Source organism: Mirounga leonina, unplaced genomic scaffold (genome assembly GCF_011800145.1).
Source record: "Mirounga leonina isolate KUSES-001 unplaced genomic scaffold, KU_Mleo_1.0 Mir_170, whole genome shotgun sequence".
NCBI lineage: Eukaryota > Metazoa > Chordata > Mammalia > Carnivora > Phocidae > Mirounga > Mirounga leonina.
The window spans coordinates 9,877,685-9,895,720 of NW_023270433.1; the positions used below are offsets into that span (position 1 = coordinate 9,877,685).

Genomic DNA, 18,036 nt, shown 5'->3' on the forward strand with positions numbered 1-18,036 from the left:
CATTAAGGAGTGCCTGGGTGGCTCAGTAGTTAAGCGTCTGCCTTCGGCTCAGATCATGATCCCAGGGTCCTGGGATCGAGCCCCGCATCGGGCTCCCTGCTCAGTGGGAAGCCTGCTTCTCCCTCTCCCACTCCCACTGCTTGTGTTCCCTCTCTTGCTGTGTCTCCCTCTGTCAAATAAATAAAATCTTAAAAAAATATATGCCTTAAAACCCCAGTTGAGGGGCGCCTGGGTGACTCAGTTGGTTAAGCGACTGCCTTCGGCTCAGGTCATGATCCTGGAGTCCCGGGATCGAGTCCCGCATCGGGCTCCCTGCTCGGCGGGGGGTCTGCTTCTCCCTCTGACCCTCTTCCCTCTCGTGCTCTCTGTCTCTCATTCTCTCTCTCAAATAAATAAATAAAATCTTAAAAAAAAAATAAAAAAATAAAAAAATAAAACCCCAGTTGAGGGGCGCCCAGGTGGCCCAGTCGGTTAGTATCTGCCTTTGGCTCAGGTCATGATCCCAGCGTCCTGGGATCAAGCCCTGTGTCTGGGTCCCTGCTTAGCAGGGAGCCTGCTTCTCCCTCTCCCTCTGCCCCTCCCCCATCCCCCCGCCCGTGCTCTCACTCTCTCACTGTTCAAAAAATAAAGTCTTTTAAAAAATAAACAAATAATTTAAAAATAAAATCCCAGTTGACTACTGCAAGGAACACTTCTGTGAAGATATTTTCCATCTGTCAGTTCAAGGCAGGGGCCCAGCATCTCAGATTTGGAAGGGAGATCACCCAACCTAGCCAAAACAAGAATCCCAGCCAGTGTCACCTAGCCTCAGATGTCACCAAACCAGAGAATCCATTGTTGGGCAAGGTAGCCCAATACACTACATAGCAGTTCTCGCGCCTTCTGCCCACTGTTCCAATTCTTGTAGTCTAAAGTAACGCAAAAGATGTTCATTTGTTTGTCCATTCAAGATACACACTCATCATCCTCAATCTACCAGACACTGTGTTAAGTGCTGGAAATATACTGGGAAACAAAAGAGACATAGCCCCTGACCTAAGGAAGCTCACAGTCTGAAAGAATAACTCAGAATAAGTGGAGGATCTCTATGACACATCAGCCCTTCAGACCCTTAGAGACAATTCTCATATTCTCCCTAACTTTCCTCTTCCTGGTGTGTGTGTGTGTGTGTGTGTGTGTGTGTTTAAGATTTATTTATTTGAGAGAGAGAGGGAGAGCACAGAAGGAGAAGCAGACTCCCCGCTGAGCAGAGAGCTCCATGTGGGACTCAATCCCAGGACCCTGAGATCATGACTTGAGCCGAAGGCAGATGCTTAACTGACTGAGCCACTGAGGCACCCTTCTTCCCGGTGTTTTCAACCATTTACCATGGCAATTCTGGTCACCAACCTCCGGACACACTCGAAGTTGTCCATGCCCCTCATGGGCATAGGGTTAGTCGTTGATGCCAGCCAGGGAATCCAGTCAGGGAACACAAAGCATAATGAATTTTAATGAAAGAGTAGGGTTGTTGGAAGCATAAGAGATAATTAATGGCTGTGTACATAGCAAGTACTCAGAAAGGGATTGCTTTCATTGGTATTATTATTATTATTCAGGCCACATTTGGCAGAAATCTAGCCAAGATTCTGCTGACTGGCCAAGGTACCCACACTTATGAGGAAAGCTATATTCTATCAAAGCATATTTTATTTAATTTTAAGCAGACAAGCCCCCATGCCCTCTACCCTACTTACTTATATCAATGCAATGGAGATCATCATAGAATTGGTCCCCTGCCAAGCCTCCATGGATGAAGAGCTTTGTCCCTGCTGCCACCATCACATGACCATGCCGGGGGGATGGAGGTTTTCCAAGTGTCTCTGGCTGTGACCAGGTCAGAGTGTCTAGAAAAGTAAATTCATTGACATCAGATGAAAAAGCTAGGAAGAACATGAGAAACAGACCCAAGCTTCATTTCCCAGCAAGCAGAGATGCTCAAAGCAGAAAGTGACCTTGGGGTCATTCACTCCAACGTGCCAACCCAATCCAGGCCTCCCTTCTCCTACAGCCTGTACAGCCTCGGCCTGAACACTTCTGGGGCTGGAGAATTCACTACCTAACAGGCCTGCCCTCTCTACAGGGCATTAGGAGACTATTCCTTGCTTTGACCTGGAACTGCCCCGGAGTTCAAAGGAATGAGTCTGCTTCTTCCCTTACAGGCCTTTAGTCTTCCTTTTTCAAGACGATATCTTTAATTGATTTGCTGGAAGCATGGGGGGAAAAAAGGACTACTTTGGAAGTTAGCAGGGCCTGCTAAAGTGGCAGTATAGGGTGAGAGTCAGAACACAAGGCATGGAGTTAAAACTGGCTCATTTCACTGAATAACTTTATGGCCTTGCACCAGTGAATTCCTTAAGCTCTAGTTTTTACAGTTGTAAAATGGGGATAAAGATACTACCTAGCTCTCAGGGTTAAAGTATGGATTAAATGGGATGATGTACATAAAGCACAGGCTCAGAGGAAGCACTCAGTGCATGAGAGTTTGTGTTAGAATTACTGTTTGTGCCTGAAGATTGTGCATGGAGCCCCACTGTTCGAAGGAATACAGTTTGAAATAATCTGAAAAAGGTTTATGCACAAACACATTCATCACAGCATTGTTTGTAATAGAGAAGAACTGAAAATAGCTTCAGTGCACCAACAGGTGACTGGTTGTTATTGCTACAGTCAAGATAGAATACTATGTATTTACTAAAAATGTTGATAATTGAGGCACCTGGCGGGCTCAGTCAACAGTGCATGGGACTCTTAATCTCAGGGTCAGTTCAAGCCCTACATTGGGCGTGGAGCCTACTTAATACAAACAAATAAATAAAAATATTGAAGACTTCACGATCACAGGGGAAGTGCTTAAGTGAAAAATATAGGATACAATATTACATGTAGAATTATCTCTGCTATTTTCAAAGATTTTATTTATTTTATTAAGTAAACTCTACCCCCAATGAGTGCCATGCTCTACCAACTGAGCCAGCCAGGTGCCCCATCTCTGCTATTAAAAAAAAAAATAAGGGCGCCTGGGTGGCTCAGTTGGTTAAGCGACTGCCTTCAGCTCAGGTCATGATCCTGGAGTCCCTGGATCGAGTCCCACATCGGGCTCCCTGCTCTGCGGGGAGTCTGCTTCTCCCTCTGACCCTCCCCCCTCTCATGTGCTCTCTCTCATTCTCTCTCTCAAATAAATAAATAAAATCTTTTAAAAAAATAAAAAAATAAAAAATAAAAAGATTGGATGGAAACACACTGAGATCTTAATACTTTGGGAGTGATAGTATTATATATATATGTACATAGAGTATACATATATATACATACATTTTCTTCCTCATTCCTTAGAGTTTCATGTATTCAAAATCAACATTATTTAACATTTTAAAAACTGCCTTAAAAGATTTGCAAAGCCCATTCTTTCAGGAAAGAGAAAAGTCACACTGTGATGTGTCTTCATTCTTCCAATTTTACTTTGTAAGTTTGAAATTTTGCTTATTACATCTTCTCAAAAAAAGGGCTGCATCTCTCGTGAAAAACACACATGAAAACTATTTGTGTCACATGTTATTTGTAAATTGTTATTCATAAATGCCCACTAGTAAGAGGAAGAAATGCAAATAAATGCTCCTTACACAAAATCCTGGCAAGAGGTCTCATAATTCTAAATGTTGGCATCATTTTCACCCAGTAATTCCACTCCATCTCCTCCATATAAATGTTTGTAATACATAAAAAATTAAAGTATATGTTCACTGCAACACTGTCAGCAAAAAGCCAATCAGTAGGAAAATGAATGAATGAATGAATAAGGAATACCCACAGGATATGCTCTGCAAGGAAATTGGTACTGACTTAGAAGACATCCATGATGTGTTATTAAATGGAGGGACCGTTAACAGTTCATATTCCTGAGGTGCTCCCTATATGCCAGGTACTATGCTAGGCACTATATCATATTATCTCATTTAATCTTTCCAGCTCTTTTTAGTAGGCACTATTACTATCTCTATTTTACACATCAGCAAACTAAGACCTAGAGAGATTAACTAATCAAAAGTAATCCAGAAAGTATGTGTCAGATCTGGTCCTGCATCCAGGCTAGGTGGCTTCGAAATACATGCTTTCAGCTCCTGAGATTTAGCCTCACCCCTGCCTAAGTAAGCTGTAGAACGGTATTTATAATCTGATCCCATGTATGTGTTTTAAGGTTTCTATATCATTTCAAAATTCACAGAAAATTCATAAATGTCCATTTACACATATAAGTATGACTTAGAAATGCATAGGCAAGTCTGGAAGGAGACATCAGGAACTGCTAAGAGTTTTTCCCTCTGTTTGGGGAGGGGGAAGGAAAGGCTAAAGGGGAAACTTTCACCTTTTTTGCTTTATAAATTACGCTGTTTAAATATTTTAAATTGATCATTTATACCTTTTTAAATGCACATGTTGCTGTGGGAGGAACATATTAGCTAAGGGACACGTCAAAGACATCTAGAAGTGAGACACTCAGACAAAGTGTCATTTTCTATCCCCTGCCTCCTACATCAGGTAAGCTGGAGGCTGGGGTGGCTCTGACCTGGTTAAGTGGAGCCCCAAGGGACCCGCCAGTCCATACTTGCGTCAAACACATGCAGCTTCACGTCCTGCACAGGCTGGGCACCTCTCTCTCCACCCCCAAAGACATACAGCTGGTTTCCAATGGCTGCAGAGGATGTGTGAAATGTTCTTGGAGATGGTGGAGGGCTGGTCACCTCTGGCATGGTCCAAGTCCTCGTTTCTGGTCCAGAGAGAGAAGGCAGGCACCTAAAATATCCAGGCTGATGGACCTCTGATCTTGACTCTGAGGCTAGGCAGGGTTACCTTCCACACCCCCAACCCCAACGGGGACAGCAGAGGTCCAGGTAAGTAGGGTTCTTGTGCCAGCGAAGTCAAGACGGGGTAGCAGGGGATACTGAGAATTTTCCCAGATTGAGTCATATCCCCAAGATTGAAAAGTCACACACACAATTAAGAATGAGGTTGATTTGTTTTTGGAGATCTTCCTTCAAACATCCTCTCTAAACGCTCTTCTCCTTTGTTCACTTCCCTGCCCTGGGCCCATTCAGAGGAGCCCAACACCTGCTAAAATTCTCCCCACTAGAGGCTAGAACTAAATGTGCCCAATTTCCCAGAACACATGGCCATTAAAAGAAAACAGACAAAGCAATCACAGTGTCAGCAGTAATAATAATAGCTCCTTCTAAATAGTATGTGCTAAGTAGATATTAGTTTCTCCATTTTACAGATAAGGGAACTGAAGCAGAGACAGATGAAGTCATTTGTTTAAAGTGATATGGTTAAGGGCGCCTGGCTGCCTCAGTCAGTGGAGTGTGCAACTCTTGATCTTGGGGTTGTGAATTTGAGCCCCATGCTGGATGTAGAGATTTACTTAAAAAATAAAATCTTAAATAAAATAAAGTGACATGGCTACTAAATGGCTGAGTTGGGATTCAGATTCCATTTGGATAACACCAAGATCTACGTATTTTCCACTCTTCTGACTTGAGAATAAAATTTAGCCACCTGGGGGAGGTGCAAAGAAGCTTCTCTCTTTTTAGAATACAGCATGAGTTTTATAGAAACAGATGCATCAATCAAGCACCTTCCTTGTGCAGAATCACTGTCCTTAGCATTCTGTCTATCATCCCCACTTACCTCTAGGAGGTGGCTGGAGAGCATCCTCATTTTGCAGATGAGGGAACTGAAGCTCAGAAAATTTAAATCCTTCCCCCCAGGTCACAGCGCTTGTGAGTAGCAGAGCAGAGGTTTGAACTCAGATCTGTCAAGACCCCCACACTCGCGCCACCATAGCACACCAGGAATTATTTCTTGCCTGGGAAATTCTGTGCCTTTTGTAAAGGTCTTCATTCAGCATATACAGAGTGCCACAGGAAGCATCTGTAATATGTATGGGACTCAAACATGAACCTCGAGACGAAACAAGTCTCAGCCTATATCCAAAGCAAAATGTAATTCTTTCTAGAGCTATGGATCTTGGGGAGCTTTTGGATCTTAAGGGGAGTTAGAAGGTGCACAACCTCAGGGATCAGAAGATCCTGAGATTGTGTCGCTCCCAAGTCAAAACACTAGCACAAATAGTCACAAAGGAGTCCTAAGCCATTTGACAGACTGGCCTTAGTAACAAAATAGCTAACGATTCACATTTTTCATATTTCTTGGGCATGGTGTCAAATTATACTTTCTAGGAGAGGAAAGGGATCTAGTAGAAAATCAACTCCTCTGACAGAGGCTTCCCAAATTCTCTGTATTTTATTCAAATGGATGCCATCATTGAAAATCAACAGGCCAGGGATCCAGAACTGATTTCCATCTGCCAAACCATAGCTATTTGAATCACAACCACAATTATCGAGCATTAACTGTGTGCCAGGCATTGAGTAAATTTAAATCCTTGCCAAACTTAACAAGGTAAGAACTATGACTATCCCAGTGTGATGAAAGACCAACTGTTTGCAAACAAGCATCTGATTGAGAGAGCACTGGGCAAGAGCTGACTGTCATGTGAAAAATGTCAAGGGTGCTAATCGTTAACAAAATGTATATTTAAATAAATAGATACAAATTTGTTGGCCTATCAAATCAGCAGTGTTTAAAAATGATAAATTAGGGGCGCCTGGGTGGCTCAGATGGTTAAGCGTCTGCCTTCGGCTCAGGTCATGATCCCGGGGTCCTGGGATCGAGTCCCACATCAGGCTCCCTGCTCCTTGGGAGCCTGCTTCTCCCTCTGCCTCTCTCTCTCTCTCTCTCTCTCTCTGTCTCTCATGAATAAATAAATAAAATTTTTTAAAAAAATAAATAAATAAAAATAAAAATGATAGATTAGGGGCGCCTGGGTGGCTCAGTTGGTTAAGCGACTGCCTTCGGCTCGGGTCATGGTCCTGGAGTCCCTGGATCGAGTCCCGCATCCGGCTCCCTGCTCGGCAGGGAGTCTGCTTCTCCCTCTGACCCTCCTCCCTCTCATGCTCTCTGTCTCTCATTCTCTCTCTCTCAAATAAATAAATAAAATCTTTAAAAAAAAATGATAAATTAAGTGGTGTCTGGCTGGCTCAGTCAGGTAGACCATGCGACTCTTGGATCTCAGGGTTGTGAGGTCAAGCCCCACATTGGGCACAGAGATTACTTAAAAACAAAATCTTGGGGCACCTGGATGGCTCAGTTGGTTAAGCATCTGACTCTTGATTTCAGCTCAGGTCTTGATCTCAGGGTTGTGAGTTCAAGCCCATGTGAGTTTGAGCCCCATGTTCAAGCCCCCCGTTGTGAGTTCAAGCCCCATTAAAATTAATAAATAAAATATTTTAAAAAAAGATAAATTCAGTGCCAGTCAGGAGTGAAAATTCACTACTGATCATAGCTGAAGAGAGCAGTTGGAAAATTCCGGAGAGCAATTGGGCAGCATGTAGCAAAAGTTTTTTAGTTCTGGGCATGAATTCTAAGCAAATAATTGTCAAAGACTTCTGAACAAAGACGTTCACACTTTTGTTATTTATAATGGCAAAAATCTGAAAACAAACTAAATTATGGTATTATCACAAAATGGACTATCATGCAGCCATTAAAAGCGATGTTAAAGCAAAGTTAATAGGAAACCATTTCTACAGTAATTATGAAATTCAAAGGAAAAAGGTACAATAGCGTAGGAGTGAAATAGTATGAACTCAGACTTACAGAAATGCAGAGAAATAAAAGAAAGGAAGTATACAGAGAGGTTATCAATAGCCTGAATGTCACAGGATCGTGGATGTCTTTTGTCCCCTTCACGCTTTTCAAATATTTTACAATGAATTATGTTTATAAAGAGAAAACAACAAAAAAAATGTTAACTACAATTTTTAGCAAAAAGACAAATCCACCTCCCATGGTGGTTCAGGAACATCCTCTCAGGAGAGCTGTTCCTAAACTGCTTCGTCTGTGATAAAACTGCCAGTTACACTAGGCAGGAACTTTGCACTGTTTGGCTAAAAGAAACGTAAAAGGAGGATCTAGGTCAGAGTTTCTTAACTTCGGCACTACCGGCATTTGAGCCTAGATAATCCGCTATTACGGGGGGCTGTCCTGTGTCTTACAGGATGGATGGCAGCACCTCTGGCCTCTGCCCACTAGATGCCAGTGGCAGCCCCCCAAGCCCTGAGCTTGATCACCAAAAGTGTGTCCAAACGTCCCCTGGGGGACACAATTGCCCCCACTTGAGACCCCCTGATCTAGGTAACAGGTTCTAGGCTGGTTTAGTCACTGACTCCCTGGTGACTTACTTACTTACTTACTTACTTACTTACTTACTTACTTACTTATTTATTTATTTATTTTAAAGATTTTATTTATTTATTTGAGAGAGAGAGAATGAGAGAGAGCACATGAGAGGGGGGAGGGTCAGAAGGAGAAGCAGACTCCCTGCCGAGCAGGGAGCCCGATGCGGGACTTGATCCAGGGACTCCAGGATCATGACCTGAGCCGAAGGCAGTCGCTTAACCAACTGAGCCACCCAGGCGTCCCCCCTGGTGACTTTAGGAAACTCACTTCCCCTGGACTTGGGTCACTCACTTGGCATAGCTGTTCTTTGAAGTTTCTTCCAGCTTTGGGTTTTAAGAAGTTGATAACTGGGGGCGCCTGGGTGGCTCAGTGGTTGGGCAACTGTCTTCGGCTCAGGTCATGATCCCAGGGTCCTGGGATCGAGTCCCACATCGGGCTCCCGGCTCAGCAGGAAGCCTGCTTCTCCCTCTCCCACTCCCCCTGCTTGTGTTCCTGCTCTCGCTGTCTCTGTCTCTGTCAAATAAATAAATAAAAATCTTAAAAAAAAAAAAAAAGTTGATAATTGGACATGTTATGAGGTGCAGGGGGTGGGGGCGGGGTGGGGATGTAATTCTGTTATTTTCATATTCTTCCAGAAGTTAAAATTCCTATTTTCAGGCACCTGGGTGGCTTAGTCAGTTAAGCGTCCGCCTTCGGCTCGGGTCATGATCTCAGAGTCCTGGGATTGAGCCCCACATCGGGCTCCCTGCTCATTGTGGGGGGTCTGCTTCTCCCTCTCTCTCTCTAGCCCTCTCCCCCTCTCGTGCTCTCTCGCTTTCTCTCCCAAATAAATAAAATCCTTAAAAAAAATAAAAAATAAAAATTCTTATTTTCTATGAGGTCAGCAAAGTTAAATGAATTATTCAGGACAATCCAAATGAGTTTTGTTCCAGGAAATGGAATAGGATTTATTTCTTTATTTAGGTAAATAAAAATAACTTTTGGCTACTTACCAGGATTCAGAACTTGTAGGCAATTTCGATTTCCTGACTGGTCAGCACCTCCAAACACCCAGATGGTACGAGGTGCACAAGAGGGAATGAAGCTGGCATGCTCGTAACGGGGCAAAAGGCCCTCCGCGGCAGCCAAATCCCACCGGTGTGTTCCTAGAAGACATTTCACTCAGTCCCTGCATTGGAGCTGCCAATTGCTTCTATCAGTTGACAGCCTTGGGGGACAGTAGTGAGGAGAAAAGGGTCAAAGGCATAAGTGAACAACCATCAGGTCACTAACAGGGAATATGATCAAATTCTAAAAAGTTCTATAGTAGAACTTCAGGGGCTGTCTGCCTAGTCCAGAAACCCTCCTCTAGGGAAACTGTCCCCGTTCTCCCAACCCCGGGGGTAGAGATCGCAGAAGACCTATTTGGACTACAACACCTTGGCTTTGATTGGGTCAAAGGTAGTCACTTGACCCAAAATGGGTCAATCAGATCCTCCTTCCAGAGAAGTTGGAATTCAAACAGATTTCTGGATTTCTTCTATCATATGTGGAGAAGCAGCTAAAGCCAAAGGATGGAGAAGAGAAAAGAAACATCTACATAAAGAAGCAGATCTCCCCAGAGAGAGTGAGGGAGAAGGTAGATGGTTTCTGATGGCTTTCCAATTCGTATTTCTGCTCTTTCCTGAGGCTAGGCTGTGTTTCCTATGTTTGGATTCTTCCCCCTTTTTTTTTCCAGTTTAAGAGAGTTTCTATTACCTGCAACTAAACAATTTCTGGCTCAAACAGGTTCACAAACACCAAGGGGAGTAAGCTATTATCCCCATTTTACAGGACACTGAAGCCCAGATGGTTTAGACAGGTTAGCCAGGGTCACAAAGCTAGTACTAGGTCCCACCAAAGATGTACGTGAACTAGACAGTGAGTTTCTTGAGGGCTGGAAGAGATTTCACTTGCCTTTGATTTCCTACTGCCGGGTGTAGAAATTCAAATGCCTATGTAGGAGGGAACGTGGCAAATTGGGGGATGAGAACCCCACTGAGAAGCGGCATCTCTACTGTTGCCATGTAGACATGGAGGCCTAAGATGTCAGATCTCCCAAAATTATCAGGAGAAGCCAAACCATTTCCATTTTTATATGTAGACCCTTGCACATTCAGTTGGTGAACAACTTAGATTAAAACGGTAACAGCAACGTGACATGGACCTAACAAAACGTATATGTGGGCCACTGGTTTTCTTCAGCCCATTGTGTATAGCACAGAGTGGTCACTATTCATTCCTTCTTCATTCATTCATTCATCCATCAATCTATCCACCCAAATACTTAAAAAGCACCTACTCTGGGGGCACGTAGGTGGCTCAGTGGGTTAAGCATCTGACTCTTGATTTTGGCTCAGGTCATGATCTCAAGGACAGGAAATTGGGCCCCGAGTGGGGCTCTGCACTCAGAGCACAGAGCCTGCTTAAAGAATCTCTCTTGCCCTCTCTCTCTGCACCCCCCTTCTGTTTGTGCCCTCACTCACTCTCTCTCTCTCTTAAAAAAAAAAAATTAATTTTTTAAAAAGCACATACTCTGTGCCAGGCACTATGGTAGTGGCTGGGGATACAATGAATGGTGAATAATATAACTATGTTCCTTGTTTCCAAGGAGCTTATACTCTTGTGGGGAAGACAGACAAGATACAATCACATGTGATAAGGGTTGTGAAGGGGGAATGGGAAAGTGAAGAATACTATGGAAATATAGAGGGCAGGTTATGACATTGTGATTTATATTAAGAAATATATATGTTATCTTTGTCAGTTCCAGGCACAGAGCTCTTAAAACCCTTGGAATTTCCCAAATTATAAGATTGAAAAGGTGTCTTATGTAACAAGCTCCTGTCAACCATACCTGGGTTTATGTTTATGGGGGGACTTCTGGAAAGCCCTAAGGATGGAGGCTGGTTGCCAGGGGAACCAACCATATGATCAGAAGGTTGGGACTTTCAGCCCCAGCCTCCCACCCCCATGTCTGGGAAGGGTAGAGGGGCTAGAGGTTGAATCAATCACCAATGGCCAGTAATTTAATCAATCATTCCTATGTAAAGAAGCCTCCAAAAAAACCCAGAAGAAGGAGTTTGGAAAGCATCCACGTTGGTAAACACATGGAGGTGCTGGTAGGATGGTGTACCTGTAGAGGATATGGAAGCTCTGTGCCCTTCCCCCATACCTTGCCCTATGCATCTCTTCCACCTGGCTGTTCCTGAGTTATATCCTTTTATAATAAACCAGTGATCTAGTAAGTAAACTTGGGAGTAAACTCCCAAGTTCTGTGAGCCACTCCAGCAAATTAATGGAACCCGAGGAGGGGATCATGGGAATCTCTGATTTATACTTGGTAGGTCAGAAGCACAGGTAACGAACTGAACTTTCGAGTAGTGTCTGGAGTAGGGAAGGGATGGGAGAGTCGTATAGGACCGAGCCCTTCACCTGTGGGATCTGATGCTAAATCCTGGGGGATCTTGTCAGAACTGAATTGAGTTGGAGGACACTCAGCAGGTGCTGCAGAATTGCTTGGTGTGGGGAAAGATCCCCAGACATTTGGGGGCCAGAAATGAAGTACTGAGACTAATGTCGAGAGGTACGAGTAGAGAAGGAACACAGTATGGTTTCTCCTTTCCCGTGATAGTGCCTAAACTAGTCCAGAAGTATCAGGCGAAGCTTCCTAATGGAAGTGATCATTAATCTGAGATTGGAAAGATGAATAGTAGCCAGGTGATAAGAAAAGGGAAGAGCCTTCCAAGCAGACGGAGCAGTATGTACAAAGGCTTGGAGACCAGAAATTCAGACATGTCCAAGGAACTGAAGGATACTCAGTGTAGCAAATCTGAGTTTGGGAGATCCAAGAAATGAGTGGGGAAAGGCTTGAAACATGGGAGTGACATGGTCAGATTTGTATTTTAGACAATACTCTCTGGCTAGGTATAGAAAATGCATCATCCAGGGGTAAACTTGGAAGCAGTGAGACCAGAGAAGAGCCTGTTGGAATGTCTAATAGAGAAGCAATAATGCTTGGACTGTAGTAGTAGGCAATATGGACAGACAAGGTTGAAGATGGAGAGACTTAGGACTTGGTGATTAATTGGATATGTGGATAGAAGAGGAGGTCTCTTCCTCTGTCTCCCAGAGGAATATTTGATGAAGGAATGGTTGGATGTCCAGGGCTCTAAACAGACTCTGTGGCCCCCAAAAAGAAGGTATTGGTTGGGTGGATGTGTTCTAGAGGTCTGCTGAGACCTTAGGGACTTCTCAGTGATGTTCATTTTCTTAGAAGAGAACCCTGCTCTCTGGCCTGGACTGGTGTTCTTACGAATGCTCTCGTCATGTCCAGTAGCACCAGCTCTGTTCTCTGGCTACAAGGCACCTGCCCCGCATCTGCTAGTCTTACCCAGATCCATGGTGTGCACATCTGAGAAGCTCCTGTTTGGATCTGCTCCCCCAACAATGAAGACCTTCCCTCTCTTGGCGTCACCGACTGGGGGTAAATATGAACAGCTGTGGCCAACCCGAGCACAGGGGCTGTCTCCAGGGGGGGTCAAGGTGTACCTGCCAGAGGGAGGATGCATTCAGGAGACCCGGGCAGTGGTGTGTTCTTTCCACTCCTCATGAAATACTCCCCAGAATGAGGGCTCTCATACACACACATACACACTAAGTTGTATCCAGCAAAGCGGTGTTTTCCCGATTAATAACACTACCTTCCATTTGCACATAACCTTTGACTTTTCAGTTTTGTCACTACTTTTGTCTCACATTAACCTAATGGGGATGCACTGGACTAGTAACTGTCTCCATTGGGTGGGCAGGGAAACTGACAGCCAGAAAAGTTCAGTGGTGTGTCCTGGCACGAGATGGGAGTCATGAGTATGGTTTGTGAATTCAGGCAGACAGGCGCAAGCCCCAGGTCAGATGCTTTCGAGATGTGTGACCCTTCAGAAGTCATTTAACCTTTCTAAACCTTCCTTAGTTTCCTCGTTTGTAAAATGAGGATGGCAGTAGTTCTTACCCGTGAAGGGTAAGAAAAGGTCTTGTAACAGAGCAGGAAGAGCTCAGTAAATGGTGGCTAGAGCTTCAGGTGCACTCACATAGGAATCTACTGTCCTAACACTCTTTAGCCACTAGCCCGCGAGGCACTGTCAAGTAATATTCTCCAGGATGTATTGATTTTAAGAGCTTTCCCAGATTATTCATAATGCTTGAGTTGATGGAAGCCAGAGCTAGGACTCTGAAAAAACCAAATATAGGATCCATCCATCCCACTCTCTAAAGTTATTCTGAACACTGACTCTAAAAACATACTTCAAACTTCCTGGTTGGAAAAGAAAATTCTGTAGCTGTTTCAGACCCTGTCTCGTTAGACCTCTCTGGCATTTGGTAGTCCTGACTCTTCCTTCCTTCTCATACCTTTCTCCTTATCTGGTTCCCCACATCCCTTACTTTTGGTTCTCCACCCATCTTTCTGGCTGCTCTTTTCTGTTTCCTGGCTCTGACTCCACTCCCACTAGCTGTTTCCTGAGCCTCAGTACCCCTGGCTTCTCTTCCCTCCTCTACGTTCGCTTACCCTATCAAGTTCATCTGCACTGACGGTTTGTTTCAGTTACCACCCACCTATATATTCATCAGTGATTTCCAAGTCTCTATTTCTTTTCCAGATCTCTCTTCTGATGACCAGATTCACACATCCTATTATCACCTGAATGATTACTAACAACATACCATGCCTGCTGCTAACTTTGTTACGATCCTGGTTTCCCTTAATCTGCACAAAACCCCTTTGAGGACAGTACTGTTAACATCACCTGCTTTTTACAACTGAGGGCCCAAGACTTAGAAAGGTTAAATAACTTATCCAAGAGCACACAGCCACCCAGATACATGGTGAATAAGACAGAAAGTTCCTGCCTTCAGAGCCCTTACAGATTAGTTGGGAAGAGAAACATTAAACGGATGATTTCACAAATATCCATTTTATTTTAATTGTGCTGTAAAGGAGGACAAGGGAAATATTGCATGACAACATATCATAAGGGGACCTCACCCTATATAAGGAGAGGTGGGAGAAGGAGGCGGTCAGAGAAGGCTTCCTGAAGAAACATCATTTGAACTGAGCTCTGAAGTATGAGTGGAAGTTAGCGGGGCAAAGAGAGGGATGAAAGATGGAGGGAAAGAGTGACCCCAGGTAGAGACCAGCACATACAGTACCAGCGTTTGCAGTGCAAGGCATGTTAAAGAAGAGAAAGAGAACAAAGGATGAGTTAGGGTACTTGAGGTTGGAAAGACAGGCAAGGACAGATCATGCAAGGTCCAATGGGCCATTTTAAGGACTCTGCTTTTTATCTTAAGATCGAAGAAGCACAAGGGGTGTCTGGGTGGCTCAGGTGGTTAAGCATCTGCCTTGGGCTTGGGTGATGATCTCAGGGTCCTGGGGTTGAGCCCTGCGTTGGGCTCCCTGCTCCGCGGGGAGCCTGCTTCTCCCTCTCCCTCTGCCCCTTCCCCCCTCCTCATATGCTCACACTCTCTCTCTCTCTCAAATTAATAAATAAAATCTTAAAAAAAAAAAAAAAAAAAAACAACATCAGAGAGGCACAAAAGGGTTTTAAACCAGGGAATGCCAGGATCAGATTTATGTTGGCTGGAGAATAAGAGGAGACACCGGGAAGCCAAACTGAAAGACTCTCCTCCAAGGTCCTACAGAAGCACTGCCTTCTCCCTGAAGCCTTCTGTGAGCCCTGTTTCAGTACTGACCACAATTCCTCACCATCACCCGCTCAGTGCAGCCCAAGTGACGCCAAGACTATTCACCTTTGTACCTTCAGCACCTACATAGCAGCTGCCCGCCAGGCCAGTGTTAGCTGAATAAAGGGTTGGTTGAGCCAGCGGCCAAGAAACAGTAAGGCCAGTTTAATCCAAATCCACTTCCCTGAAAATCTTACAAGTGAGTCACAGCTTGAGGGAAGACACAGTGTTGGAGCTGAGGATGCCAGATGGTCAGTGCCTTACTCTTCCTAGCAAATGGATTTTAATAAAATCAACATCTCTCTGTGATAATTATTGCCCCACTATCTTTCCTCTGAAGACCCTTTCAGACAGTTTGAGTCTAATTACCAGCAACTACAGACAGTTTCATTCCTACCCTTTTTCACAGATGATCAAGTATGTTAGTAAACTATGTAAAATGAAACAAAACTCATGCTTTTCTCTGTCTGACTCCTTCCTTACAGACCATGTTGCTTTCCTGGGCTTGCCTCCAGGCTCCAACACTGGTAGCAGCTTCATGGTGTCCTATGCATAAGAAAGAAAGGTACTTTTTAGACATTAATGATTATCTTCCACCTAAAACAGAACAAATCAGGTCACTTCCTTCCTTAAAAACTTTCCTTTTGATGTGCCACTTTCTAGGGCCCGATTAATTTGAATAAGCATTACCAACCCTTTGATATAAACTTATATTTGGGAGGCAAATATAACACAACTTTATTAACACAATTATAGAAGTTTTTGGCTAAAGTTTTCTGTGTGTCTGTGATTTTCAATTAAAAAAATTTTCGGGGGGGTTGGTGCCTGGGTGGCTCAGTCAGTTAAGCGTCTGCCTTCAGCTCATGTCATGATCCCAGGGTCCTGGGATCGAGCCCCACATTGGGCTCTCTGCTCAGCAGGGTGTCTGCTTCTCCTTCTCCCTCTGCCTGCTGCTCCCCCTGCTTGTGTGCTCTCTCTCTCTCTCACTCTATCAAATAAATAAATAAAATCTTAAATTTTTTTTTTCCAGGGGTCATAAAATGTTCATACTCATCAAAAGATAAAATGTTTTGTTTTATTTTTTTTTTTAAGGTTTATTATTTTTAAAAAAGATTTTATTTATTTATTTGACAGACAGCGAGAGCGGGAACACAAGCAGGGGCAGGGGGAGAGGGAGAAGCAGACTCCCTGCTGAGCAGGGAGCAGGACATGGGGCTCAATCCCAGGACCCTGGGATCATGACCTGAGCCGAAGGCAGACGCCTAACGACTGAGCCACCCAGGCGCTCCAGCTTTATTTCTTTTAGTAAACTCTACACCAAACATGGGGCTCAAACTCATGATCCGGAGATCAAGAGTTACATGTTCTTCCAGCTGAGCCAGCCAGGCACCCCAAAAGATAAAATATTTTATTTATTTTTTAAAGATTTATTTGTTGGGGGGGGGGCAGAGGGAGAGGGAGAAAGAGTCCCAAGCTGACTCAGCCTGGAGTCTGATGAGTGGGCTGGATCCTACCACTCCAGAGATCACCACCCCAGCTGGAAACCAAGAGTTGAAGCCTTAACAGACTGTGCCATCCAGGCACTCCAAACAAAATATTTTAAAAGGCTGGGAAATACTGAACTCTGGGATAAATCCTGGCCTCAGCATGGCATTGAAATCCTTCCGGACTCAACCTTCTTCTCAGAAACTCAGCTCCACAGTTTCTTGCTATAGTGAGCTATTCTTGCTATATTTGTTGTTTCTAACATGGCAGGCCCTTTCATATCTTGCATCTTGTGCTACTTCCCCTACCTGAAATGTCCCTTCCTTTCTTGTCAACTAGGAAACTCCCAGTGAACCTCCAAAGCCCAGTTCAAATGTCCCCCCCGCTTCTCAGTATAACCTTCCCTGATTTGTTGCTTTCCATTTACATCCTCAAGTTACTTCCTTCTCCCTCTGAAGGTTATCTATCAAGCCACCATCATTGCAGGGATCACCCTGAATGTAATTATCTATTTAAAGGTCTCTAGATTAGATTCTAGACTAAATTCCAACAGAGGTGGGCCTCTCAGATTCATTTAGAGAACCTACCAATGGGCTCAGCTTAGAGTAGAACTGAGGGATGAGTGAATGAAGAAAATGGATGAGATTTCTGGGCGATAAATGGATAAATCCAACCTTTGGCCTAAGCCCCTGGCCGCGGTCCCCAAAACCCAGTGGGGTAAACTTCGCATGGGCGGGGACTTCCTACAGCCACCCCTGCCAGTCCCATCCCCCAGTCCCATCCCCGCGTGGCAGCGATAGAGGATAGGAGTCAGGGTCGTGAGAGGACAGACTGGTTCCTTTCCGTCAATGTGGCCGGGCCGGAGTCCGATCACGCCCTCCCCAGGGCTCTCCACCCGGTCAGGGGCCACTACCCTAAAGGATGCGACCGCCCCCGCCCAAGATAGCGTGAGACCCACCGCCCGGAGAACCCCAGACCCGGACCGCATTACCTGCGGCAGCTTAGGACGGTCCCGGGCTGTGGCTCCGCCCCTAACGTGGGCGGGGCTTGGGCCGTCGCCCCGCCCCCCAGACCCGGAAGAGGGCGGCGGCCAACCGCTCTCCGGCTCTCGATTCCCAGGACCCGGCCTCCAGGGCGCGCCCTTGGAACGGGACCGGGAGAGCTCCCCCCGTCGCCAGCCCGGAGAGTCGGCCAGGCTGTGCGTGTCTCGGGAACCGAACAGGCCGGCGGTCCCTGGAGCCAGTCCTCCCCAGCGGAGTGAATAAGCCAGGGCTACTTGGAAACGATTTACAAGCGAAATGCCGGGGGTTGGGCGTCCACTTGGACGACCCAAATTCCTTCGGCAGCAGGACTAGGGTATTTTCAGTTCCAGCGGCTGTTGGAAATGGTTTTTTGAAAGGGAGAGTTAAAGATGCTTTCCTAGGTGTGAAATCTCCCTGCGCGGTCCTTAGGCCA

The 18,036-nt window shown here is 45.0% G+C and overlaps 1 protein-coding gene across 1 annotated transcript in view; it reads right to left on the minus strand.

The window, feature by feature from the left end:
- The window catches only part of RABEPK (Rab9 effector protein with kelch motifs), a 20,166-nt gene extending 2,545 nt beyond the window's left edge, over window positions 1-17,621 (minus strand). Inside the window, exons 1-6 of the mRNA XM_035015819.1 lie at window positions 17,573-17,621; window positions 15,584-15,642; window positions 12,749-12,906; window positions 9,330-9,482; window positions 4,646-4,807; window positions 1,737-1,886 (exon numbers count right to left, since the gene is read on the minus strand). Of these exons, the coding sequence (XP_034871710.1) occupies window positions 1,737-1,886; window positions 4,646-4,807; window positions 9,330-9,482; window positions 12,749-12,906; window positions 15,584-15,636 (676 nt within the window). The 5' untranslated portion in view covers window positions 15,637-15,642; window positions 17,573-17,621. The remainder of the gene's footprint in view (window positions 1-1,736; window positions 1,887-4,645; window positions 4,808-9,329; window positions 9,483-12,748; window positions 12,907-15,583; window positions 15,643-17,572) is intronic.
- Between the last annotated feature and the right edge of the window lie 415 nt (window positions 17,622-18,036).